Source organism: Leucoraja erinacea, chromosome 35, assembly GCF_028641065.1.
Source record: "Leucoraja erinacea ecotype New England chromosome 35, Leri_hhj_1, whole genome shotgun sequence".
Taxonomy (NCBI): Eukaryota; Metazoa; Chordata; class Chondrichthyes; order Rajiformes; family Rajidae; genus Leucoraja; species Leucoraja erinaceus.
In genome coordinates, this window is record NC_073411.1 from 5,474,662 (window position 1) to 5,502,385 (window position 27,724).

General features: G+C 43.1%; 1 protein-coding gene across 1 annotated transcript; it reads left to right on the forward strand.

The window, feature by feature from the left end:
• The first annotated feature begins 287 nt into the window (after positions 1 to 287).
• Positions 288 to 26,871, forward strand: LOC129713273 (deleted in malignant brain tumors 1 protein-like). Its single transcript, XM_055662209.1, has 16 exons — positions 288 to 600; positions 5,563 to 5,595; positions 6,377 to 6,691; positions 7,449 to 7,735; positions 12,067 to 12,445; positions 15,460 to 15,774; positions 17,360 to 17,674; positions 18,749 to 19,063; positions 19,541 to 19,858; positions 19,936 to 20,010; positions 20,648 to 20,959; positions 22,811 to 22,942; positions 23,848 to 23,949; positions 25,187 to 25,297; positions 25,826 to 25,957; positions 26,377 to 26,871. The coding sequence occupies exons 1-16, from the start codon at positions 303 to 305 to the stop codon at positions 26,415 to 26,417; spliced, it is 3,480 nt and encodes a 1,159-aa protein (XP_055518184.1). The 5' UTR covers positions 288 to 302; the 3' UTR covers positions 26,418 to 26,871.
• The last annotated feature ends 853 nt before the right edge of the window (positions 26,872 to 27,724 follow it).

Here is a 27,724-nt window from a genome sequence, read left to right on the forward strand (position 1 = left end):
CAGTGACTGATGAACATGGACCCCAAGATCCCGTTGTGCTTCCCCTTTTCCCAACTTGACAACATTCAGGTAATAATCTGCCTTCCTGTTTTGCCACCTAAGTGGATAACCTCACATTTATCCACATTAAACTGCATCTGCCATGCATCTGCCCACTCACCCAACCTGACCAAGTCACCCTGCAATCTCATAGCATCCTCCTCACAGTTCACACCCCCACCCAGCTTTGTGTCATCTGCAAGTGTGTTAAAGTTACTTTTAATCCCTTCATTGCTTTCTCAAGAGAAGGCGAAAGAAAGAAAATGGATGGGACAAACCCATTAATGGGCAGGTTCATTCTCATTGGTGCATTCGAGCAGACTGCAGTTCACGCCTTACTTTGTTCAAAATCTATTGGTTGTTTGGAGCAAAACATCATTTACTGTGAAAACAGTTATCAAAGAATCAACTCAGATACGTTAGTGTTTCAGAAGATCTTGGAGAGACCACTCTATGTCCGTAGTGGGTGTTCAGTTGAAGTCCTGGTGTCATCGCTGCAATTGGCCGCTGGCAGAATGCTGCGGTCCTTCTTGACTTTGGTTCTATTGCAGATTTGGAACTGTGAGTTCATTGAGAATGTTGAAAGTATTCGGTGGTCAATTAACATGATATTTATTATTATACTCCATATTCCCGTATCTTTATAGCTACATAATTGAACGTTGTGGTGTATGGACTGTGGATAGTAGAAAATATTTATTCTCTGAATGGAGACACAAGGGCCCGCAGATGCTGCTTTACGAACAAAGACACAATTTGCTGGAATAACACAGCGGGTCAGGCAGCGTGTCTGGAGAACTTGGATATATTACATTTCGGGTCGGGACCCTTCTTCACACTGTTGCTGCCTGATCCACTGAGTCACTCCAGCACTTTGTGGCTGATCACTAAATGTTGTGATGAAAAAATAGTGATCTATTAAATTGATGATAAATTTCTGCCACGTGTGAAATTCCCACCTGTCCAGATCAGGGGTTTGTGTGTTTTTATAATGAGAGCACAGGAGCAGAGATGAGAAAATATGTTCATTTACTTCATATTCATGACGGGAGAAGTGGACTATTCAAATGTGGCAATTAAGTTTATAAATAATTCATTATTTTCTAATATTTTCTAACAGAGCCATTTGGTAACTAGTTGCTGACTTCAGCCGGAACAGTGTGTGTTTGGATAATGTCGCCAAGATTAACACATTTAACGTCCCATTCCGATTTTGTCAAACAGATTTAAAAGTGAAATTTCATCCACGGGAATTTTCTTCAGTCACAGATCAGTCCACCCGCAAGACTCGGGTCTTGTGTACTGCAATTCAGAAAGAGATTATTAATCTGAATTTATCAGAGGTATCGGGCGGTCACTGTTGGGACAGAGTACATCGGAGGCCAGAGAGTATAAACTCCTTGAGGTGAACAACAGCATCCAAAGCTGCGGCTGTTGCTGACTGAAGCCGCACACTCATTCTTGCCGCTGATAGTGATCAGTTGCAGCTTCTTTTATCCCCCATATAGAAACATAGAAACATAGAAAATAGATGCAGGAGGAGGCCATTCGGCCCTTCGAATCAGCACCGCCATTCATTGTGATCATGGCTGATCGTCCCCTATCAATAACCCGTGCCTGTCTTCTCCCCATATCCCTTGACTCCACTAGCCCCTAGAGCTCTATCTATCTCTCTCTTGAATCCATCCAGTGACTTGGCCTCCACTGCCCTCAGTGGCATGGAATTCCATAAATATCATAGAGTGAGCGGAGCAAATTTATGAATTGCAGTTAGTATCGTGTTGTGGGAAATGTTTTATTAATTTTCCAACATTAGAAGGCATACATCGGCAGAATGAACACTGCTAAAATTAACATTCATTTTGTCATTGATCTTAATCACTCGCTTGGAAGGATATTGACACCGACATTTCCACACAGTGGTAGAGTTTAATTTGCCTACAATTATCTTCAAATGTGTGACACTATATATTAAACTGAGTTTTCACTTTGCTCCTATGTGTGTGCGGCGATAAACAGCAACGCATTTTGCTCGGGGCATTTTTGCATTCTCCATTCTGTTTATGTGGAGAATCGCAATTTGTGAGATGTTGCAAATTCACTTCTTCGATTCAGCTTGAAAGTTTAGTGCAGATTTCCGTGATAAAATTCAGCTTGATGTTTTATCTCATTCATGTACCTCGTGTTAAATGCTCAATGAGAGAGAGACACAGACAGACAGACAGAGAGAGAGGGAGATGGAGAGAGACGTGTAAACAGAAGTTTCGGCGGGGCAGCAGCTGCTGAGGAAAGTATAATAGTCCACGTTGGGACTGATGGACAGAATTTGTGGAAAGAACAGCAGAGAACAAATCACCTTTGTTTCTCTTTCCACGGGTACTGAGTGTTTCAGAGTGTTACCTCTGTTTTGAAGATTTCTCCCATTTGCTGCTTTCTAGATAAATTCAGGCACATATTCAGCTGTTGTTTCTCAATCCCCGTCCACCTCATTGACGCTTCTATTTAGTGCCACGTTCAGTAGATCGTATAGTTTCTCAATGTTCACGGTTTTGGTTAAGGTTTATGTTATAAACTCCACCAAAGGGAAATGCACATTGCCTGATCGAGTAGACTTTCGGCAATCTTTACATCTCCTTTCTTTTGAAATCGATTCGCCTATATTGAATTTTCTGCAGAATATTCAGTTGCGTTTGATGAAATACCGATACGTTTTTCAGTTGCTTCCACTTGCTCCACGTCCTGCATTTTCTATTAACAGCTAACTTCAGTTTGTCTCTGTTTGATATGTCGATCAGAAAATATGTTTCTCCGAATGGAGACACGAGGGCCTGCAGATGCTGGTTGACAAAAAAACTCAATTTGTTGGAATAACACATCAGGCAGCATCTCTTGAGAACATGGATAGGTGACGTTTCATTTCGGCCCCCTTCTTCAAACTGATGCTGCCCGACCCGCTGGGTTACTGCAGCCTTTATGTCTGTATCTCTAAATGTTGTGATGAATACATAGTGATCTATTAAAGTGATGAAAAATGTCTTCACGTGTGAATTTTCCACCTGTCCAGATCAGGGCTTTGGGTGTTTTGTAATGAGGGCACAGGAGCAGAGTGGATTAAAACAATAGGCTCATTCACCTTGACAACGGCTGAATGGAATATTGAAATGTGTTATTTGCTTTCTATAATTAATTAGTTATTTTCTAATGTTTGCTATTTGAGTGCTTGTTTAACAGCCGCACAATTCCGTCGGAATAGGCTATATATTTGGATAATGTCGCCAGGATTAACACATTTAACGTCCCATTCAGATTTTTGGAACCAGATTTAAACGCGATATTTCGTCCACGGGAATTTTCTTCAGTCACAGATCAGTCCACCCGCAAGACTCGGGTCTTGTGTACTGCAATTCAGAAATAGATTATTAATCTGAATTGATCAGAGGTATAGGGCGGTCACTGTTGGGACAGAGTACATCGGAGTCCGGAGAGTATAAACTCCTTGAGGTGAACAACAGCATCCAAAGCTGCAGCTGTTGCTGACTGAAGCCGCACACACATTCCTGTCGCTGATAGTGATCAGTCGCAGGTATTTTTTATCCACCATGTCACACTGTGACCTGAGCATATTTATAAAATGTAGTTAGTATCCTGTTGTTGGAAAGGTTTTATTAATTTTCTATCATTAAAAGTCATCCAGATGTAGATTGAACACTGTTAAAATCAGCATTAATCTTGTCATTGAACACTCACTTCGATGGATATTGACGCTGACATGCGTTAAATACTTGAATAATCGTAATACACGTCTGGGAAAATATGATCCTAATGATTCCCAAATCGTCAGACACGATTGTGCTGTTTATATTATTATCACTTCGTCAGATATAACACTAAATTAATGAGCCTATTGTGCATGCGATCAATTATCCACTGCATTGTCCACGGGCCGAGTTTGTGCAATCGGTGAAAGGCATAGAATTGAATTACATTATCTAGATTCACAAATTGTAACGCGGGTTTGAAACTGTGAACGTAAATAGACTTTCCCCACTTCTTGAAAATCGGTTAAAGGAAAATGGCAACTGGCGAGACAGTATCTGTTCCTGGAGCCAAGTGGATAACAGCACTCAGGTGTGGGAGCAAGTCGTGCCCAGTTATTGCTGGACAACGCAGGGCACAAACGAACCAACGTGTAACGTTGGAATATCGTTCAAGCATTCTCCATAAGCAAATCTGAAAATAAATAGAGTCGTAGAGTCGTAAATATTAGCATCGCCGCACCTGTATTAAGATACTGGAAAGTAGTATAGAAATCGGGGGCAGAATATCTTCAGTAGTCGGGGATTAGGTCATATGTCCATCATGTGGTAGACGCTGTTGAACAAAGAAAAAATATCCTGCAAATGCATCGGAGGGAATTTCATCGTAAATTGTGTTGGAGGGGGAATGAAGGAGTGGCTGTCCGCAGACAATTAAAATGATGGAGTTTGGCACACGGGTCAGTTCACTTTGTATCGCCTGTGGAAAGTAAAATTGAAATGAGAATCTGAACTCGTGACAGTGTGAACCTCACAGACAGGAGCTATTTCAAGAGTGTTTTATTTTTAACTGTGATATGCACCGAAAACTGAAAAGAAAAAAGAAATGATTTATTCTAGGGGAGTAAGGATGGGGTTATTCACGGTTTATTGCATTGTGTATTTTCCCATGCGAATTATCAGTTAGAGTGGCAACACAATGTATTTTCAAGGCTACGTAAAATGTGTCCGAAATGTGGGAGGAATGCAGTGAAGATTTACAGGAACGTTTCCAGCACTTAAGGACCCGAGCTGTAGAGAGAGATTGGGCAAGCTAGGACTTTATTCCTTGGAGCGCAGGAGACCAAGGGGCGATGCAGGTGCACATAATCACAAGAGGAATTAATAAGGTGAATGGCACAGAGTAATTTAAACTAGGATAGGAGAAATTACAACAACAGAGGCTAAAGGTTTAAGATGACACGGGAAAGATTTAATAGGATCCAGAGGGGCGTTTGTTCCACACACAGGCTGGTGGGTATATGGAACAAGCTGCCAGGGGAGGCAGCTGGGGCAGGTATTTAAGGCATTTAAAATTCATTGGTCGGGTACAAGCATTGGAACGTTTTAGAGAGACATGGGCCAAACATGGGCGAATGGAACTTGCTTAGATGGGACAATCTGGTCGGCATGGACCAAATTTTCCACATCGGTAAATTGTATCCAGATCTCTTTATCTAACAATAAATTTCATAGCAAAAGAGACACGATAGGATTTTCTGACTGTTGATACTCATTTACAGTAACATCTAAAAAAGCAGGTGGGAAGGTGAAACAATTCTCTGTAGCAGTTGGGAACGGTGCCTCCCAGGTTACTGTAGGGACATTTTCCGGTGATGGTTTCATTAATGAGATGCCCACCTCCCCATGGACCCATTCGCTCGAACATCCCAACCCCATCACTCCACCCGTCACACAGTCAAATTTAATTCTTTATTTCTCATTTCAGGCCGCCCCGGGGATTGTCAGGCGGACCCTTCAGGTAACCTCGCTTAACTTTCACTGCGTTAAGAGTGCGGCTACTGAGACTGATTGTTACTGAAGACCTTTAATGCTACTTGCGAGGTGACTGCCGTCTACAGACGGAGAGACGATCAGTAATGTCCCTGAAGCGCGCAGTGTGGGGAGTCGACTCTGCTGACATGGTTCCCGGTCCCAAGCGTGTTCTCACTGCTCATCCCACTGTGGAGTCCCAGTCCGGATCTTTCACCTTTGACGTCCAATTCCAGGAATGCCTTCACACCTCTAACACGTGTGGGTTCCATTGCCCGTCACATGAGCTTTGAGTACAGCGGGGCATTGACCCGCGCAGCTCATCAGCCGCTCTCCCGAGAATGAAAACGAACCTGCAGCTGAACTTGGAGACACAAGGAACTGTAGATGCTGGTTTATAATAAAAAATCACAGTGCTGGAGTAACTGGGTTGGACAGGCAGCATCTCAGGAGAACATGGGTGGGTGGCCGCTGAGTTACTCCAGCACTCTGTGTCCGCAGCTCACCCTGCCTGCTCGGGCGCCGCTTTCATCCCAAGAATGACCGGGTAATCCCGGTTCTCCCGACTGTTACCAGCTTACTGCATATTGTTGACACTGTTAACCGTTCATTCGGGGTCTGCCGCTCCCGTTGATCATTCCGTGGTACATGTGGACTTTGAATGGTTGGAGCTAGGGGTGGCTGGGAGCGCGGTGTGCGGGGCGCCGACTGACCCGCGGCTCAAACCGGCGGCAACGTTTGTTCTTCTATTTTCTGATTTTTGTTTTCAGAAAGCGTGAAGTTGAGGCTGGTGAACGGGGGCAGTCCATGCGCCGGGAGAGTGGAGGTTCACTACAGGGGGAGATGGGGGACTGTGTCTGATGACCAATGGGACCTGCAGGACGCGGCGGTGGTGTGTCGGGAGCTGGACTGCGGCGCCGCGGTGAAAGCCCCGGGCGATGCTCACTTTGGACCGGGGTCCGGACCCATTGTGACGGATGAAGTTGAATGCAGCGGGAACGAGGCCGCTCTACGGGAGTGTAGATCACTGCCATGGAGGGACTATGCCTATCCACACTCCGAAGATGCCGGCGTTATCTGCGAAGGTAAAGATCATTTTTTTCTCTCTTTGCTCCACAGTTTGGTGATTTCCGGGATGCCCTGGATGTAAATGACTCGGACTGACCGCCCACGGCGAGTGGTGTGAAATTAAATCCAGTGTCTGTCCGTTTTATTCCTGTCCAATTGGAATCAAATTTCGCTTCTGGATCTCACATTCTGGTTTGAATGAAACAAACACAAACCGGGAGCATTAAATACTCTCACCCGGTACAATGACGGGAACAAGAAACACGCGGCTGGAGGAACTGAGCTGGTGCAGCAGCAACTGTCGGGGACTGGTGGCAAGAGAGGAATAGGGGCACGTAAGGTCATCGGGCCAAAGGGCGTGACGCACGGAGCAGCTCCATCCACATGGAGGACAAGGCAGCCTCGGAACACACTGTTAACCAAAGATCCTATGACCCGATGACCTTACATGCAACTCCCCTATTGTCAACACTCTCAGTCCTGCTGCAGGGACTCGATCCCGAACGTCCACAGTTCCTCTCCCCCACAGATGCTGCTCGACCCGCTGAGATGCTCCAGCAGTTTGTTTTTGCACCAGGTTCCATCATCTGCCGTCTCACGTCAATAGAGCTTTTTATTGTCAGATATTAATTGTTAACAGATAAATTATTTTCCTTACAAACAGTCCAGTGGAGTAATACCATACCCCCGCTCCCCAATTAGCAAGTGGACAGGAATCATCTACTGAGCCACATGCAGGAGGAGCCATGTCCTGGCGCCTTGTTCACAATCCAGTCTCTGGTTCTAACGAGCGGTGCCAGTTCCAGGCAAGTCCCAGGCTGTTGCTGGCCTCCAGCCGCCTCCGTCCTTGGAAGCCACGTCGCTCTCTTCACCCGTCCTTTGTTGCCCAGGGTGCCTCCCGCAGCCGCTCACAAGGGCGGTTAAGCCACACCCTGGTTCCCTCTCCTTTCCTCTCCTTTCCTCTCCAACTGGCCTTTGCCCGGACATCACTGGCTCCATCCTCCCGGTCTCTGCTCTCCGGCAGACGAGCAGAGACCAGCACAGCAGCTCCCCCCTTCCCGGTCAGTGGTCCCCTGTGTCTGACAAACGTGGCTAGATGCAGGAAAAATGTTCCCCATGTTGGGGAAGACCAGAACCAGGGGTCACAGTTTAAGAGGAAAGGGGAGGCCATTTGGGACTGTGATGAGGAAAAACGTTTTCACCCAGAGAGTTGTGAATCTGTGGAAATCTCTACCACAGAACGCAGTGGAGGCCAATTCACTGGATGTTTTCAAGAGAGATTTAGGTCTTTGGGCTAACGAAATCAAGGGATATCGGTAAAAAGCAGGAACGGGGTATAGATTTTAGATGTTTAAATGCTGGAAATTCGAAGGTAGACAAAAGTGCTTCAGAAGGGGTTCTGCCCTCAACGATCACACTAATACTTAAAAATGATAAATATATAGAAGAACCAGGATCATACAGAGCTATTGCATTGTTAAATACTGATCAAAAAATATTAGCGAAAATACTAGCTAGAAGACTGTCAATATGTCAGTAAATTAATAAATAAGGATCAGACGGGATTAGACACTCATTTAATAACCTGAGACGTCTGCTTAACATAATGCACTCTCACAAATCTCAAGAACAAGAGTTATCTATCAGTTCATTGGACGCAGAAAAAGCGTTTGATCAAGTAGAATGGGATTATATGTTTAAAGTATTGCAAACATTTCAAGTGGGAGAGAGCTTCATGGCATGGATAAAATTATTATATAACAAACCCACGGCTAGAATATTAACTAATAATATACTATCTACGAAATTCCAATTGACAAGGGGCAATAGACAAGGGTGTTCATTATCACCGCTATTATTCGCTCTGGTAATTGAACCTTTAGCTGAAAAAATTAGAACACATCCTGACATCTATGGTTATAATACAAAACATTCAAATAACAAAATATCCTTATACGCAGACGATGTATTACTGTATATCACAAAACCCCAAATCAGTATACCAAACATATTAAACCTAATCGAGGATTTCGGATCTTTCTCAGGATACAGAATAAACTGGAACAAAAGCGAAATTATGTCGATAAAATCAAAAGACTCAACACATCTTTTGAAATTCCCCTTTAAAATAGCTACAGAAAAATTTAAATACTTAGGAATTGAAATCACTAGAAATTATCACGGTATGTTTAATGCTAATTATAGCCCCTTACTTAAGAAATTAAACAATCTAATTAAATTCTGGAAAACGCTGCCGATGTCTTTAATAGGTCGAATAAATGCTATAAAAATGATTTTTTTACCATAAATCCTATATTTATTTCAATCAATTCCAATATATCTTCCAAATTGTTTTTTCAAAAAATTAGACTCAGACATCACAAACTTTATATGGGATTATAAATCCCACAGAATACAAAGAGCACACCTCAGTAAACCAAAAGAGATGGGTGGTCTAGCGCTCCCTAACTTTATGTACTATAATTGGGCGGTAAATATTAAAAATGTGATTCACCTGCTGGACAACTCTGCCCAGCAGGTGGATTAGATTATAATGGAGAGAGAGGACTGCGCTCCTGGTAATACAGGAGTGACTCTCCTCTCACCAACGAATTTGAATAACAAACATTATAATAAAAATCCAATAATACATAGTACAATTAGAACTTGGAAACAAATAAAACAGAACTTAAAATTAAGAAATCTATCTCTGCTAATGCCAATAGCCAATAACCCTTCGTTTAAACCCTCAATTATAGATAAATCATTTACACAATGGGAAAGAACGGGAATCAAAACGCTCGGAGACCTGTATGAATTAGGGAAATTATTACCATTTCAACAATTACAACTGAAATATAACTTGAAAAATAATCAATATTTTAAATATCTTCAAATCCGTGATTATCTGAAAAAAATATACAAAAGACTATTATAATATGCCCCCAGACTTATTAGATGAAGCCATGAAGATAAAGGCTGAATCAGCAAATCTAATATCATACTTATATAATATTATATTGAATATATAAACACCTACAACAGATAATATTAGAAGAGACTGGGAACAAGAACTAGCTATTTAAATTTCAAAAGAGACCTGGGATAAACACTTATTATATGTGCATAAATGCTCGATCAACGTACGACATACTCTAATCCAATATAAATCATTACATAGACTATATTGTTCAAAAACTAAAATAAATAAACTTTTCCCCAATGTCTCACCCATTTGTGATAATTGTCAGTCACAAGAAGCTAACATAGCGCACTCTTTTGTTTTCTGTATAAAAATTCAAAAATTCTGGAACGAAATATTTGAAATCTTCACAAAATTATTTAAAACAAAACTACTACCCAAAGTAGAATGGATCATTTTTGGAATATCGGAAGGTAACCCAGAATTAAATATGTTTCAAAAGAACTTACTTAATTATGGGCTAATAATGGGAAAAAAGCTTATACTTAAATTTTGGAAAAATGCTCCAATACCAACAACAAAAATGTGGATTTCAAACATGTTCGAAACACTACACTTGGAAGAGATGAGACTCCTCCTGGCAGGCAAAGCAGATCACTTCCAAAAGACGTGGTCTGCATTTATGGAACTATTACAAGCATAAGGTGCAATAATACGTTAAAACATAAAGGCTACCAGGACCTGGTAATGGGGGGTATAAAATAATTAAATAATTTTTTAATAAAAACACGGTTGGTATATCCTTTTTTGCGGAGTTTTGTGTTACAATAGAGCGATTGATTTTCCTTTCTTCTTTTTTTTCTTTTCTTTCTAGGGTCTTATTTCTTTTCTTTGCTTCCTTCTCTAATTCCTTCCCTAAGGGGTTCTCTTCTCCCAACACTTTCCTGCACCTTCACGATTCTTGCTTACTTTCCTTACTTCTTTTATTTCTATCTTTTTTTAAAGCTCAAAAAATGAAGTGGGACAACATAATGTAATGAGATATATGCGATGTATTAATGTGATTTACTGTACTGCTAATAAAAATAAAAGAAAAAAAAAGAAAAAAAAGAAGGGGTTCTGCCCGAAACGTTGCCTACTTCCTTCGCTCCATAGATGCTGCTGCACCCGCTGAGTTGCTCCTGCAGTTTCGTCTACCTTTAGATTTTAGATGATCAGCCATGATCATATTGAATGGCCAAACGACCTACTCCTGCACCTATTTTCTCTGTTTCTATGTCTAAGTTTCTATGGAAGGTCTGCACTTTCATTAACCCGGCAGATAAAGTGCAATGCAATTCGTTCAGGCTGTGTACCGAAATGAAGTGGCGCAGTCACAGAGGGAATGATTATGCTAGAGGAAACGGTTATGGTGCTGGATATGGGGTCAGGAAGTGAACTGCTTTCCCCTGATTGTTCTCAAACGTCCTGAGTATTATCAGAGTTGACCCATGAAAGCCTTCCTGGACATTCCTGAACGCTGCCTTTTAGATAGTATCGAGGTACCGGAGGCCAGCTGCCGTAATCGGCAATGGGAACGGATGTGTTGAATTTGGAGCATGTTCAGAGGAGGTTTCCGAGAATGTTTCCATCGAGAACTGGGTTAACATATGATAAGTTTAAAGGCAATGGGCCTGTATTCACTAGAGTTTAGAAGGATGAAGGGGTCCTCATAGAAACTCACCAAATAGGAAAGGCCTGGGTAGAGTGAATGTGGGGAGGGTAATGAATCTGCAGAATTTATTGCTACGGACGGCTGTGGAGGTCAAGTTAATTGATGAATGCAATTGTAATTGTAATTGTCTTATAATCCTAAAGCGGGGATTGACAGATTCGTGTTTAATAAGGTTGTCAGGGGTTATGAGGAGAAAGCAGGAGAAAGGGGTTGAGAGGGGAAGCTAGACCAGCCACGATTTAACGGTGAAGTAGACATGGGCCGAATGGTATATGGTTCTTTTTTCCACAGTTTGTACTTAGAATTCGTTTAATGGGACAGGAGCAGACAGATACACTGGGTCAGTTAGCACAGTCTTGTCTGTGGAGTTTGTCAAGTTCTGCAGAACGGAATGTTCTATAAATAATAATTATATTCGACTTGTAGGATTAGGTTTAGGTTTATCATTGTGACGTTACTGAGGTGGAATGAAAAACAGATCAGATACACAACGCATATTTATAATCAAATACAATATATAGTGTAAAGAGGAAGTTACAGAGAGCAGGATACTGATGATCAGCCATGATCATATTGAATGGCGGTGCAGGCTCGAAGGGCCGAATGGCCTACTCCTGCACCTATTTTCTATGTTTCTATGTTTCGAATATAGTACTCAGCATGTTAGCGCATCGTGATAGAGGAAGGAGGAGAAGGGGAGCACAGATATCATTAGTAAGGGACTGATTTCAACGTCAGATTTGTGCTGAACTTTCAGGGATGTTTTTGTAAATTGTCTTCATAATTGTGGCTTTCATGACTATCTTTTATATTTTTTCTCAGAGCACAGAATGCTAAGATTGGTATCCAAAGATGATCAGTGCTCGGGAAGACTTGAAGTGCAGTATGTTGAAACCTGGGGAACCGTGTGTGACCTGGCCTGGGATATGGATGATGCCAATGTGGTGTGCAGTCAGCTTCATTGTGGAGTCGCCGTGTCTGTTCCGACAGGGGCATATTTTGGAAAGGGAACGGGCCTTGTACGGAGCGATGTATTTGAATGTAAGGGTAATGAGACAAGCCTACGGGACTGTCCGCATTCTTTAGGAACTCTTCATTGCAACCACACGAGCGATGTCAGTGTGATCTGTTCTGGTGAGTGCCAGCTTTGGAAACTAATTGTTAATAAACACTCATTATACTTGGAAGATAGAGATGAGATCTCGCCATTTACTTTTATCAATGGGGTTATAAAATGGTGGAATATAATTGAGCAGCGCACGACTTCGATGTGATATTGGCAAACGTTTTAATCGGCTGAAATAATGTGAATAATTTCCTATAGTCCAACATTATTGATGGTTTATAATGTGGAGTTCAGAAGAAGGAAACTAACAGTATCTGTAGATGGTGATATCCATGCGATGCAACAGCGATTGTCCAATTAATATTTTACCCTAGAGTAAAATAATTAGTCGTTTATAAACAAATTTACTTCTTCACTGAAACCTTTGAGCATTTTGAGTGGAAAGCCAGTTCACTGCAGGAAGGAAAACCATGGACGGCTTTAGATGTAAAGGATTACACATGGAAAGTACAAGCAAGGATCCAGGCATTGGGATGGTGACGTGGATGAATGGGGGGGGGGGGGGGGGGGAGGGGGGGGGGGTGGTGGGAGGAGGTCTAGGTTTATATAAGACGATGCAACTGCCAGTAAGACAGATAGAAAGAGACGGCAGAAGAACGCATGACGTATAAAGGTACATTTATCCCATGATTTAAATATTTTGTTTGGAACAATTTTTTTGGTCACATGATCCTATTATAAATGGGGAACTAATTAGTGCATTAGAACATAGCGTTTACTTCCCATTAGCATTTACAATAATGTACAAGGAAATAACATCCTGATCACTGAGAGTGAAGAACATCCCTGTGTAATCAGAGACCGTATCACGGCAAGATGAAGCAGCACTTGATAACATTGCAGACTCTGGCGGTTCTTGAACAAATGAGACCCAAAGCATTGCCAGGGGGAGAGGATGGGGTACAAGAATACTTTATTTATCTCCATAACGAAGCTGTGTCATGGGGATGCGAACCCAACAGGAGTCAGGAGTGAAGTAAACTAATGGAAACATAGAACATAGTAAATCAATTCCTTTAAGGTAGAAATATACAAAGTCATAATGGGTTTCATCCACACACCTGGTTTCATCTGTCCTCGACCTCGCCCAACATGCAACGGAAAACAGATATAGATCTTAGATTACAGGGAAAATGAACAAACATAATCGTCCGGAGAGGGGGGGGGGGGGGGTGGGGGGACGAGTGGGGGAAACTGATATTTTTTCAATGACAACAGTCTGCATGATGAATTTCAATATTGTAGAATTCAGCAAAGGAAAATATTAGCAAGGGGAAATATCAACTATTTACCGACATTTACGGGGGAAATGTAATCCGTGCAAAATGGAAATTTGATGGGATGGGTTAAGGTTTCCAGAATAAACGGTGACGAAATCAATTAGAATTCGGCAAAGGACAGACATGAAAAGGGACAACAGTGAGAGAAGAAAACACTGCAACTTACCCACACGTAGGGAGAATATAAACAGTGGAATACGGAAATTATTCAGCCGATTAATTTTTTTTAAATGTTGATTTCATCTTAGCAAATAAAAGTAAACGTGTTTAAATGCTGGAAAACCAAACGCCCACACAAAACGAGCAAGGAATATAAAATATATTAGTGACAAAATAATATCAGAGAGGAAAGTAAGCCTGAATATCTGAAAATTCCATGGATCCAAAGATCCACATCATACTATAATTGAAGCAAAGGGCACTCTCGCAACAATATCCAACAACGTGTAGTTTCTGCAATGGGTCTTGCAGATTGCAGCGTAGACATTCGGTATTCACTCTTTGAAAATAGGAAGGATAGAGAAAACATGAACAGCCGATTTGTTCCGGCCTTGGACGAATGGTGGAGTTCACAATAACATGTGCCATCTGAAGCACTGAAAATAATAAGTAACGTCGGGTTGAATTGCTCAAAGTGAAGTCATGTTTGACGAATCCACTGAAACTATTTGTGAGTGTATTTCTCACGGCAGATAAAGAGGAATTTTCGGAAAAGGTATTCTTATGATTCAGGACGTGTTCATATACGTATTACAGGGGAGTTTGTTGAATAGGGTTAGAAGAAATGACATTGAAGATCACACACAGATCAGCATCAAACAGACAGTTAACACGTTTACATATTCTGTTGTGCTGCAGCAATTAAGAATGTAATGGTTCTATCTGAGACAAATGACAACAAAACACTCTTGACAAGGGGGTGGGGTGAGGAATGAATGGGTCCAAACAGTCTGGCAGGTTATGTCGAGAGGATGCCACGGCAATCAATGTTTGAACTCCATCTATACACAATCTATATCAATGGGTTGCTGGGTAGGGGGGAGGGGGGGGGGGGGTGTTAGCTGGTGCTGTTAAGAGTAACATATTCAACATTGCTAATGCCATGACGCAAGATGTTGGAAGAAGGAACTGCAGATGCTGGTTTACAGTAAAATACACAAAATGCTGGAGTAAGTCGGTGGGTCAGGCAGCATCTCTGGTGGAAATGGATAGGTGACGTCTCAGGTCTGGGCTCTTCAACCTAAAGAAGGGTCCCGACCCGAAAAGTCACATATCCATATTGTCCAGTGATGTTGCCTGATCGGATCAGTGTCTTTCATTTGCATTGGGCAACACATCCACCAGCATCTGCAGTTCCTTCTAAAACATACGGAAAAGCGAGTGGGCAAAATATATAGCATATATGTAGTCCTGTGTTGAGCAATGTAGGCTACACTATACGAGACCGTCAATTAGGTCGGGTGTACAATCTATTCTGGTGAACGCTCCAAAGCCACAAGTATTACAGATGAGATCAGAACTTATTTGGTCAGGACTTTAAACGAAATAATGTGAAACTGACGATCCCGACGTGCCGAGTTGAAGACCGTAACCATTCACTGTGTGTATTGAAATATCACCGCGCGCACACACTTTGAAGGTGGCCGCTTAGAAAATGAGAAAAATAAACAAACAATTTCTAACTTTCATTATTTTTTCTATTCTTATTATGTATTGAACTGTCATTTTGTCCCATAAAACAGGGAACCATGGCCCACGACTTGTGGGTGGGAAGGATAGATGCTCTGGCCGGGTGGAGGTTCTACACGGAGACGAGTGGGGGACAGTTTGCGATCAGTACTTTAGCTTGCTTGATGCCGGCGTGGTCTGTGAACAACTACATTGTGGTGCAGTGGCCACAACTCACGGAGTTACTCACTTTGGCCGAGGATCCGGCCCCGTGTGGAAGGAGAACTACCACTGTCGGGGGAACGAGTCCCGATTAGTTGATTGTCCAGTCTTACCCAGGGATCAGACGAGTTGTTCACACGAAAACGACGTCGGTCTCATCTGCTCAGGTGAGTCACCAAATATCCTTGAACTGAAAAACAGAGTTGCCCAGTGGTAGAGATGTTTACACGGTGACTCTTTTAACCATTGAAAACATCTGCTGTTTCCTGACGCCCATCTTTATTTTATTTTCAGAAGGACACTTTCAAGAGAGAGCTAGATATAGCTGTTAAAGATAGCGGAGTCAGGGGATACGGGGTGAAGACAGGAACGGGCTACTGATTGGGGGTGATCAGCCATGATCACATTGATTGGCGGTGCTGGCTCGATGGGCCGAATGGCCTACTCCTGGATCTATTGTCTATTGTCTATTATCTTCAGGTGCCGTCTTTCCCTTCCCCCACTGATGGAATACAGGGGCCAATTGTTATCCAACGTTATCATACATCGATATGGTGAATTTGAGTATGCAGTGCAGAATTCTCCAGTTCATAAAAACATTTCTATGGATAGTAACTGAGAGAATGTAGCTAGTAAACATAGTAAGGATAGTACAAAGGATAATAACTGTTTATTAAGGAGAGAGAATTATGCCGATTTGTACATTTGGGTTCTAATTCTCGGTTCACTACTGCAATAAACATATATAAATTAATTACATCTGCTGCAGAGATCTGAGATAGAGGATGCAGGAAGAATGAGATTTGAAATTTGAAGTGGCTTAGTGGTTCTCTCAAGAGTTAGACCACAAAAGCAGGAGTAACTCAGCGGGTCAGACAGCGTCAGAAAAGGAATGGGTGACGTTTCTGGTCGAGACCCTTCTTCAGTGAACTACTCCTTTTCTCCAGAGATGCGATCTGACTCACTGAGTTACTCCAGCTTTGTGTTTAAACCAGTATCTGCAATATGGAATGAAAAATGGAAAATGTTTTCATGATAATAGACAAAAGACAAAAGACAATAGGTGCAAGAGTAGGCCATTCGGCCCTTCGAGCCAGCACCGCCATTCAATGTGATCATGGCTGATCATCCCCAATCAGTACCCCGTTCCTGCCTTCTCCCCATATCCCCTTACTGCTCTATCTTTAAGAGCATTACCTAGCTCGCTCTTGAAAGTATCGAGAGAACCTGCCTCCACCGCCCTCTGATGCAAGGAATTCCACAGACCCACAAATCTCTGTGAGAAAAAGTGTTTCCTCGTCTCCGTTCTAAATGGCTTACCACTTATTCTAAAACTGTGGCCCCTGGTTCTGGATATTGGAATGGTTCCAGGAATGCATTTCTTTACAAAAAGAGAACAAGGGTGAAACGAGACTTCAGAAGACACGAGGAACAGGCGCTGGGGTGGTCTCAGCATGCCTATTGCATTCAGTTTAGATCAATGCATGAGCGGGTGGTTATAATTTATTCAATAACCAGTTTATTCCTTGTTACTGGGCCCATTTCTCTTGGTGAGGCCCATAGGTTTCTCGGGATAGTTTTATGTAGACGTAGACAGAATGTTTCTATGCAGTGTATCTGCCAATGTGATATGTGGACAATTGATGCAGAAAATAATCCTTAAAACTAATAGCTGACCAGGTAAATGTTGAGAAGTTATGGAATATTTTGGCTTCAGTTCACTGGTTTAACCCAACATGTTTTGTATTATAGATGAAATTTGGTCTCTGAGATTGAGCAATGGGGGTAGCCACTGCGACGGCCGTGTGGAGGTTTACCACAATGGTAGATGGGGGAGAGTGCAGGATAGCGCCTGGAACATCAATGATTCCAATGTGGTCTGCAGAGAGTTGGGCTGCGGCTCCGCCATATTCGCCTACAACTCCTCAAGGTACGGAGAGAGTGAGCTGCCCGTGTGGGTGAACCACGTTCATTGTGAAGGAAACGAGTCGCAGCTCCGAAATTGCAGCACATTTACACTGAATCAGACATCCAGCGACAGCATCGGTGTTGGAGTCCTGTGCTCAGGTGAATATTGGCAGAAATACTCAAATTAGACATTGTAATGATTGATAGTCACTCTTGCAATTTCGAGTTGTATTTGGCGTTTCTGTCATCTGGGTTTTCGACTTGTCAATTGGGACAGCGCGGAAAATGAAGAAGTTTTATTTATCCATTCTGGTCAATCTAATCAAAGGTCCGAAATAATATTTCTTAATTTACCAACTTAAATCATTTGTTGATAAATATTTATATTACATACCTGAGATCTCTTTAAAACTATGTTGGAGAATAATACCTGAACAGTATTCTGAACAACACACACACACAAACACACAAACACAGACTCAAACACACACACACACACACACACACACACACACACACACACACACACACACACACACACACACACACAACACACACACACACACACACACACACACACACACACACACACACACACACACACACACACACACACACACACACACTCTCACACCTGAAGATGTGACAGCACCTGAGTTTAGGATCGAACCGGAGTCTCAGGGAGTGTGGGACCACAGCATTACCTTCTGCGCCGCTGAAGAGTTAGCTCCCAGGAGACTGCTAAGCAAGTGAGATAGGGCTCTTAAAAATAGCGATCAGGGGATATGGGGAGAAGACAGGAACGGGGTACTGAATGTGGATGATCAGCCATGATCACAGTGAATGGCGGTGCTGGCTCGAAGGGCCGAATGGCCTACTCCTGCACCTATTGTCTATTATCTACTAAAACAAAATGCATAGCAAGACATTTGCAACATTATCCACCCAGGACCTGGGTATAAAGTGGGAGGTTGTCCACGTATAGAGATTGTCCACGTATACTATGGGTCCTCTCCGTTTCCAGTCGGCAGAAGAGACCATCAGGTCCAGGGAGCAGGCGATGGTGGGTGTGAGGGGCCGTGTGTGAGAGAAGTCTGGACAAGAAACACTTCCATGTGGTGTGGAACAACACAAGGTACATTTCCGAGGGATAGCATAGAAGGCGCGGCCGAAGGTGGGGTGATGGGTGTACATTGCAATTGTGTGATTAACCCCCTTGGAATTGTTCAACAGACCATCTCCAATTACGGCTGTCTGGGGGTGGAAGTACATGTGCTGGACGAGTGGAGATTTATTACAATGGGTCTTGGGGCACAGTTTGTGATGACTCCTGGGATCTAGATGACGCTAACGTGGTCTGCGGGCAGCTAGGTTGCGGATATGCTGTGGAAGATAAAATTCCGGGATTCTGTGGACAAAGTAAAGGCCAAATTTGGTTGGATGAAGTAAGATGCTCGGGTAACGAATCATACCTCTGGAACTGTCCCTCCGCACCGTGGGGTCGGCACGATTGCAGTCATAAGGAAGATGTGACAGTGAAGTGTTCTGGTAAGGATACGTTCGGTCTGCTGATTCTCTGCAGCTTATAGTGGGAACCTTCATTCCAGAGATGTATTCAATGGTTTATCGCAAACAATGCGAGCATTGAATCTCGTTGATGGAATAAAGTCCTTTCTCTCAGTCTGCATTGGTTCTCTTCTACTTACCAACACCAAACTCCCCCCCCCCCACCACCACTGGCTGTAGCGCCCAGGTCACAAAACATGGGGGGGGGGGATGGAACAGGTCCCCGTCCCGCCAATAGTTGTCACACAAGTATTTCCCTGCTCTCCACTTTCAGTGACTTGATAAAACAGCTGACCTTACGATTTTTGTCTTCACCCAATCTGTTCCCAATTACCAGTCCCTGTTGGGTTTTCCAGCGACATCTGTTTTTGTCGAATCAGATCTTTCTCATGCCTCTTTGTTGCTATCTGCGGGATGGATACATTATGATGACCTGTATACCTCTTGTTCCCTTCACAGAACACAAAGAGATGCGCCTGGTGAACGGAGGCCGGCGGTGTAAAGGGAGAGTGGAAGTGTGGTACAACGGGACATGGGGAACAGTGTGCTCCGAGAAGCTCTATAGAGTGGAGGCGGAAGTGATCTGTAAACAATTAGAATGTGGACCCCTCGAATATATTGAATATGGCACCAGGAAATATGGACAAGGTTCTGGGCCCATATGGATCGATGAGATGAAATGTAACTCGCATGAGTCAGCCCTTTGGCAGTGCCAGTTTGACCCGTGGGGGAAACACAACTGTGACCACAGGGAGGATGCAGGCGTTTCATGTAAAGGTAACACAGGAAAGTCAGCATACGATGGCAGATTAAACACGCGCGTAAATCCGTCAACATTTCACTGTTCTCAACAGATGCTCAAATGCCGGAGACAACCCGCGGGAAAGACTGCGACGGAGGAAATGAATCTAAATCTCGACGTTTACCAGGCGAGTCATTCTACTACTTACACCGTCAGCGTGACGTCAACACCGGATGTTTGATGAATGAGTGATCAACAAATAGCTGAGAACCCTCAACAACTTCTCTTTAGACTTCGCTCACGACCTTCTCGTTAAACGAGTAGCCATGGGTCCTTGCATGGATCCCAGCTATGTCTGCCCTTTGATTCAAGTATTGTGAACAGTCCGTCTTCCAAACGTGCACTGGCATCATTCCCCAAACTCCTCATTCTTCGCTCCTTCACATGAAATATACCACTCACATTCCCTTCCCCCCCCCACAACCCCATCCGCCCGTTTCCACCTTTATCCCTTCCTCTGGATTCATATTTCATCCTCGTCATTCCTTATATTACAGCCTTTTGTCCTCTTTTCATATCTAACCTTTGTGCACCCATCTGTCAATGAACACCCCCCACACCTGAATCCACCTATCACTTGCCTAGATTAGACCCGCCTTCATCTCTGTTACAGCCTCTTCCCCTCCCTCTTACTAGAATTAGTCTAAAGATGGGTCCCGATCCGAAACGTCACTGCACACGTCATGCAGAGATGCTGTCTGACCCGTTGAGTTACTTCAGCACTCACGTATTTTTAACTGAGTATTTAATTTAACTTCACTTAGATCTACAACTGCGGGTTGATGGCGGCAGCAACAATTGCTCAGGAAGGGTTGAAATATTATTCAATAACCGCTGGGGGACGGTGTGTGATGACTCCTGGGGTCTCGCCGATGCCAATGTCGTCTGCAGACAGTTGGGCTGTGGCTCTGCTCTTTGGACTCCAAGAGCGACGACCATTACCCCGGCCTCAGGTGATATCTGGCTGGATGAAGTGAAATGCACGGGAAGGGAATCATTCCTGTCCCGTTGTCCGTCTTCACCGCTCGGTCAACATGACTGTGATCACAAGGAAGATGTCTATGTCACCTGTTCTGGTATGTGTCGTTCGGCATATTCCCCGATCTCTACACACCTTCAGTTTCATAAGTAAAATATCTGAGTGTTTTTAATTGAAAATTTAAAGAGATGTCGTTGTTAAAAACTCTTTACAATGTCCACGTCCAGTTTTGATTCCCTCTGGCTCCTGCACTTCAGGTATTTGTTATTCATGCGATATTGACCATTACACTTACACACTATGCTGACTGTGCTGATATTCGCTTGCTACTGTTTGCTAATTGCTGAGAACATGGTTTTCAAATTGGCTGACTCAGTATGTGAAACAGGACTTGCAAAATTCTAAAAAATCATAGAAACATAGAAACATGGAAAATAGGTGCAGGAGTAGGCCATTCAGCCCTTCGAGGCAGCACCGCCATTCATTGTGATCATGGCTGATCGCCCCCTATCAATAACCCGTGCATACCTTCTCCCCATATCCCTTGACTCCACTAGCCACTAGAATCTAACTCTCTCTTAAATCCATCCAGTGATTTGGCCTCCACCGCCATGTGTGGCAGGGAATTCCATAAATTCACAACTCTCTGGGTGAAATAGTTTTTTTCTCACCTCAGTCTTAAATGACCTCCCCTTTATTCTAAGACTGTGGCCCCTGGTTCTGGACTCGCCCAACATTGCGAACATTTTTCCTGCATCTAGCTTGTCCAGTCCTTTTTATAATTTTATATGTTTCTATAAGATCCCCCTCATCCTTCTAAACTACAGTGAATACAAGCCTAGTCTTTTCAATCTTTCCTCATTTGACAGTCCCGCCATCCCAGGGATCAATCTCGTGAACCTACGCTGCACTGCCTCAATCACAAGGATGTCCTTCCTCAAATTAGGAGACCCAAACTGTACACAATACTCCAGATGTGGTCTCACCAGAACCCTATACAACTGCAGACGAACCTCTTAACTCCTATACTGAAATCCTCTTGTTATGAAGGCCAACATTGCATTAGCTTTCTTCACTGCCTGCTGTATCTGTAAGCCAACTTTCAATGACCAGTGTACAAGGACGCCCAGGTCTCGTTGCACCTCCCCCTTACCTAACCTAACTCCATTGAGATAATAATCTGCCCCCTTGTTTTTGCGGCCAAAGTGGATAACCTCACATTTATCTATATTATACTGCTGTCCAGATGTCCAGCTCCAGACAGATATCTCTGTGACAAGACAGGATATTGGACTCATTGCAGTATTTTCTCCTCAGGAAGTGTTGGTAATAGGAACCATATTGCACTATTCAGTGAGGATTACTGACCTTTGATTAATGGCTGTTAATTAACTGTTATTATGTGTAGGAACCAAGATAATTTGTGAAATTTGGAAGAATTTGTTTGTGAGTGTTCCTCTGTTCGGTGGCATGTCGAGTCAGTGAAAACAGAGCTTGCTCTTTCGCAAGACGTTGCCGAAAGGGTGTCCGGGCTTATGGGGCGAAGGCAGGTGAATGGGTTCAAGAGGGGAAGATAGATCGGCCATGATTGGAGGGCGGAGTGGACTTGATGGGCCAAATGGTCTTATTCATTGAAGTCTGGGGCAAGCAGAGTGGATGCACATTATGCCTGAATATAATATTGCAGCTGTTGTCTGGATACAGAGTGTCACTAGTGAGGAATCAGGACATTCTAGTATATTTTCTATTTATACCACTCCGCACAATACAATAGAGACTTGAGCTTTTTATTGTTTTCTGCTCAGCCATTCTTCTGGTGCAATGTATGACCGGATTTTGGGAAACATCTCTAGCAAAGCAAGATGCACAACCAGCGGTTAAAATTCATCAATTGCCCCTAGAAATATTTTCAGTTTGGACCAACTGCTTCTGTTTTCCGTTTATCCAGGAATTTCAATTTCAGAGTTGAGAAAGAAGCCGCTCTCCACGGCTGTTGTGGTTTGCACAACTCTGGGAATCCTACTCATCGCTGAATTTGTCGCACTGGTGATAATAGCTCGGAGGCAATCAGCAAGAAGAGGTGAGGTTCAACGTTACAGCGTTATTATTCCAGACAATATTTCATAGCGTGAAGAGACTTTCATTCGCTTTTCCATGTGCTCTTTTCTTTCTTGCATTTTGAGCAACAAATGCAACTGTGCAGCATCGTGTAGGTATTCCATGGTTCCTATTGGAAAGAGCAATTTGTCGTAATAGCATGGAATGTTAAATGTGATTATTGTTTGGGTTCCTCCATCTATTGTTCACTTGACTGATGTTCAACATTCCATTGGGGTGGGAGATTGCAACCTTCACTCTGTCCGCCCTGTATCGACGAATGCAATCAACCTGGCGTGCACAATCATATAAGATCAAATAGAACAAGTTGTCCGACAACTTTAGGCTGTGCACGCCATACGCAAGAAGAAGAAGAACATTCCATTCAACATCCTGTTCAATGCGAACATTCTGATTAGATTATATCCACCACATCTCAAGCTTGCTCTTTCCTCACATTCTATGCTCCTGCAATGCTTTATTCCCCATCTCCTTCCATTTATTTGATGCAACACAATCTGTCTTCCATTTCCTAAATTGACAAACCTGTGGAAATTTCAACTCCTGATCACACACACCCACACTTGTACCATCCGTATGTATTTGGGAATGCAATCAGGCTTTGAACAGCATTGTCGTGGCGGAACAGAAATGAGGAATTGCTTCCTACTAATGCACACTAGCTGTGATCTTCTTGATGTTCGTAGAATTCGCTAATTTCTGCAAGAAGCCGTTAGACCTCTAGCGTAATTCTTCAATGGTAACGCTCATCAACATTTTACCTTGAATAGCATCAATGCATAATGTTTACATGTTATACGCAAAATACTAACTGTTAAATACTATTCCTGTAAATCCACAAGTTAACCCACACTCTCCTTTAAACAGATGCAGAGTTGAGAGCCAGAGGATTTGGCTTTTACGAAGCAATTTATGAAGAGATTGACGATACTCTTCCTGGAAACAAGTTCAGTCAGATGGATGATTCAAGTGAGTATTTGCACTCGACAGTCGCTCTTCAGCGATAAATATCCCCTCCACTACAATTAATGCTCATTGATTAAAAATAAAAACATTGTGACAGATACATCGGACACAAGCAAACTGTTGGAGCAACGCAGTGGGTCGGGCAGAATCTATGAAGGAAAATGTACAGATTACCGTTTGTGTCCGTACCCTTCTTCATGTCTGGAGTAGCGCGGAGATGGTTGATAGAAAGTGGCGAGAGGAAATGCTGCACAAGTTTCTGGTACATGACAGGTGGATGTATGCAACGAGGGGTGGAATTGTAGACACATCCATTTGGGGAGACGGATGAAGAGTGGAGGTGACCACAACGGTTGGAGGTGATTGTAGGGAGGACAAGGAGCTCCAGGTGGTGGAATCTGATAGGAAAATAAAAGTCAACAACTGAAATATAGAAACCTTGGGAATAATGGTGGGTAGGTGGGAAAAATGGGATGGAAATTGTGGACCCTGTGCAGATAGGGATCGGTTATGAGCTGATGGAGATGGTGGAGATGAGGGCAGGAAATGGGAAGCGAGGGACAGGCTCAGTGGAGAGAATGTTGTGTTTGAGAGAGTCAGGGTTGATTATCAGGAGAGAGAAGTGGGGTGACAATTGGAGAATTAAATATTTACACCATCGGATTGTCAGCGTTACCTGAAGTGCTGATCTTCCAGCTTGCATGTAAACTCAATCTGGCAATGTAAGAGGCAGAGAACAGAGAGGGCGAATGGGAATGAGGAATGGAATTGAAATCCAGCTGTCCCTGGCGGACACAATCTGGTTGCCTCGTCTGCATTTGGCATCACGTGGGTAAAGGAGGGTACATCGAGAGCACGGAATGGAATAATGGAGACTGACGTTTAGGTCCCTGAATGGAGATAAAGGAGCAGGTGTAATACTAGGTGTTGCATCACCTGTGGTTAGTGGGAGGGGGATGTACAAGGTGGATCTTGTGAAGATAGATCGAGTCAAGAAATCTGCACCATTCTGGAATCAGCCTCAAATCCATGGCCAGGGTGCTTTTCCAAAAAAAGTGTGTTGAATGAAGCCGATAGATGGACATGATTAGATGGGGCCCATGAGATTGACTGTATTGCACCATTATGTCATATGTCATATCCGCGATATTTTCATTGGGACGACGAATAATGTGTGTCTTCTGCTCCAATGCCCAATTTAGCCCAATGTCTAATAACTATCTCTGTCGTTGACTTCTAGTCTCTGGATCCATTGATTCCATGAATCAAATAGAATATTACACCAGTGACCCTCTGGGTTGTGCTCATTCAACAAGCGAACTCCCTGAAGGAACCTCCTCCAGTGTTCGAGGTTGGTGCATGTTTTGCTTCCCATTTTCTCCTATTTTAATTCATTTTGTTCGTAATCAGAACGTATCAGGAAAAAAGTGTAAAAGCATGTTCGCTGTGAAATGGTAGAGAGGCGATCTCAGGCACCTGCAGGTTTGTAAGGGGTTTCTATTTAAAACATCACCAATTTGACTTTGAAGATAAACCTCTCGACCGCCAGCTGTGTAATTGAATGAAACATTCATTGTGTGTTTATATTCTCAATGTGGATAGGACTTGAACTATAACACCAATTATAGCGTCGGATTGGAGCAACGTTAAATAGTTCACAGGCCTAACACAGTCCTCTCTCCGTCCAGATACCAATTACACAACAACATCTCAGTCTGAAGAAGGGTCTCGACTCTAAACGTCACCAATTACTTCTATCCAGATATGCTGCCTGTCCCGCTGAGTTACTCCAATATTCCGTGTTTATTTCACATCCCTTGCAGCTGACAAAACAATTTAGGTTTTCAGGAAGATCATTCTGGTTTATGCTTCCTCCTAGATCTAGATCCGGATGACCATGACGATCCTGAGAGTAAAGCCATTGATTGTCCGGGCGGTCAGTTCCCGATGGACGGTGGCGCCGATGACCTTCTGATGCTAACAGTTGCCGGCGGTGACGTGGACATTGATGGTGAGTCAGTCTCTGACATGCCAGAATCACCAATCCTCGTTATGAACCTGCGCCGGAATTACGGGTGGGGGGGGGGGGGCTTGACTTGAGCGGCTGGTTTAAGGGGAGAGTGGTGGATTTAAGGTGACAGGGCAAACTTTTATTTCAGATGGTTGACGATATGTGGAACGAGCAGGAGGTAGTTGAGACTGGCAATGTAACCGCTTCTAACCAGGTTAGGTTAAATGTATATGAGCCAAACGTGGACAAGTAGGAGTATCTAAGGTGGGCTCTTTGGTTGGAATTGACGAGTTAAGTCAAATATCTTGTTTCAGGGCTGTATGACTCCATGACTCGAATATTACAAAAATCATTTTTCAATTCATGTTAAATCTTGATTTTAGCTGGCCCAATAATATTTGCTTTGTTTTCTTTCCCAGGTGAATCTAGCATGATACCTTGTTTCCAAAGCCTGTCTTGAAATGATGGAAAACGCTCGGCGTTTCATCAGACAGCACGTGCCTTTCACCCTTCCTGCAAGATCGACAAGCAGATCTTCACAGCATTGATATCACTCGCCAACTTATCACAAGCAGAATTTTGACTTCATTTTAAACCACTTGGTTTGATTTTTTGCCCTAAACCTTGGAAGAAAACATGTTCTCTGCTCTCTGGACAGGTGTAGAAAAACATATTTAATCGTCATTCTTCTTCTGGAAGAAAGATCTTTTTTTCCTAATCAATAAACGCGTGTTAATTTGAATTTGTAAGCGTTTTTATACATTCCATGTAAATGCTTAAGATTGTGCAGGTTAAAATGAATGTTACTTTGTTCTTATCATGCTTTACCTTGCTTTGGTGTCGTAATGAACTGTTTCAATCTCGCTCAATGTAAGAATTGAACAAGCATAATAAATACTCCAGGTGGAATTCAATATTAATGTGTTCATATTTTGTCCGAGCATACATACAAATCCCATAGACACTAAAACAAAGCACCACATTGATTGCCCGTGGTCTCAAGATGTGAGCTAAAGACACAGGCTAGACATTGTAGAACATAAGTCTAATTGTGAAAGCTTAGTAATGAGCGGGAAACATCATCAAGACCAGGGTGATAAAGGTACATTGGATAATAAGTCAGATTATACGATTTACTTTGAATTTGCAAAATCCAATTCTCATCAGTAAGTACATGGAAATAGGCATCAAGAGGGTAATTGGGAAATCATGAAACCGGTAACCAAGTGGTCATATAGGGAGAGTAAAATAAGGCCAAACGTATGTGTTCTGCAAACCAGCTGACTACCACAGTAATCTATTCCACACTTGCCTTCATCCAGGGACCGCATCAGTCCTCCCAGATAATACAGATGTTCAAGTGCACCTCCTCTAACCTCACCTACTGTATCCGGTGTTCTCGATGCCACCTCCTGTACATCAACTTTACCAAGCAGAGTCTCGCCCACAGTTTCCGGACAACTGCTCTCAATCCTCCAAGGCCTACTGGATCTCCCGGTGACTAACCATTTTAACCTCCTTCATGTTCCCACAATAACGTTTCTGCCCTGGTCCTCCTCCATAGCCAGAGTGAGGTGTCATGTAAACTGAAAGAACAACCCACATATTCGCTTGGGTAGCTTCCAACCCAGCGGTATGAACATTGAATGTTCCAATATTAGGTAACTACCACTCTCTCCCCATTCTCCCCCACACCCCAGTTTCTCTGCCATCTCTCACCTGTGTCTCAGCCGGACCATACTTCAATTTGTTGCATTATACCAAATT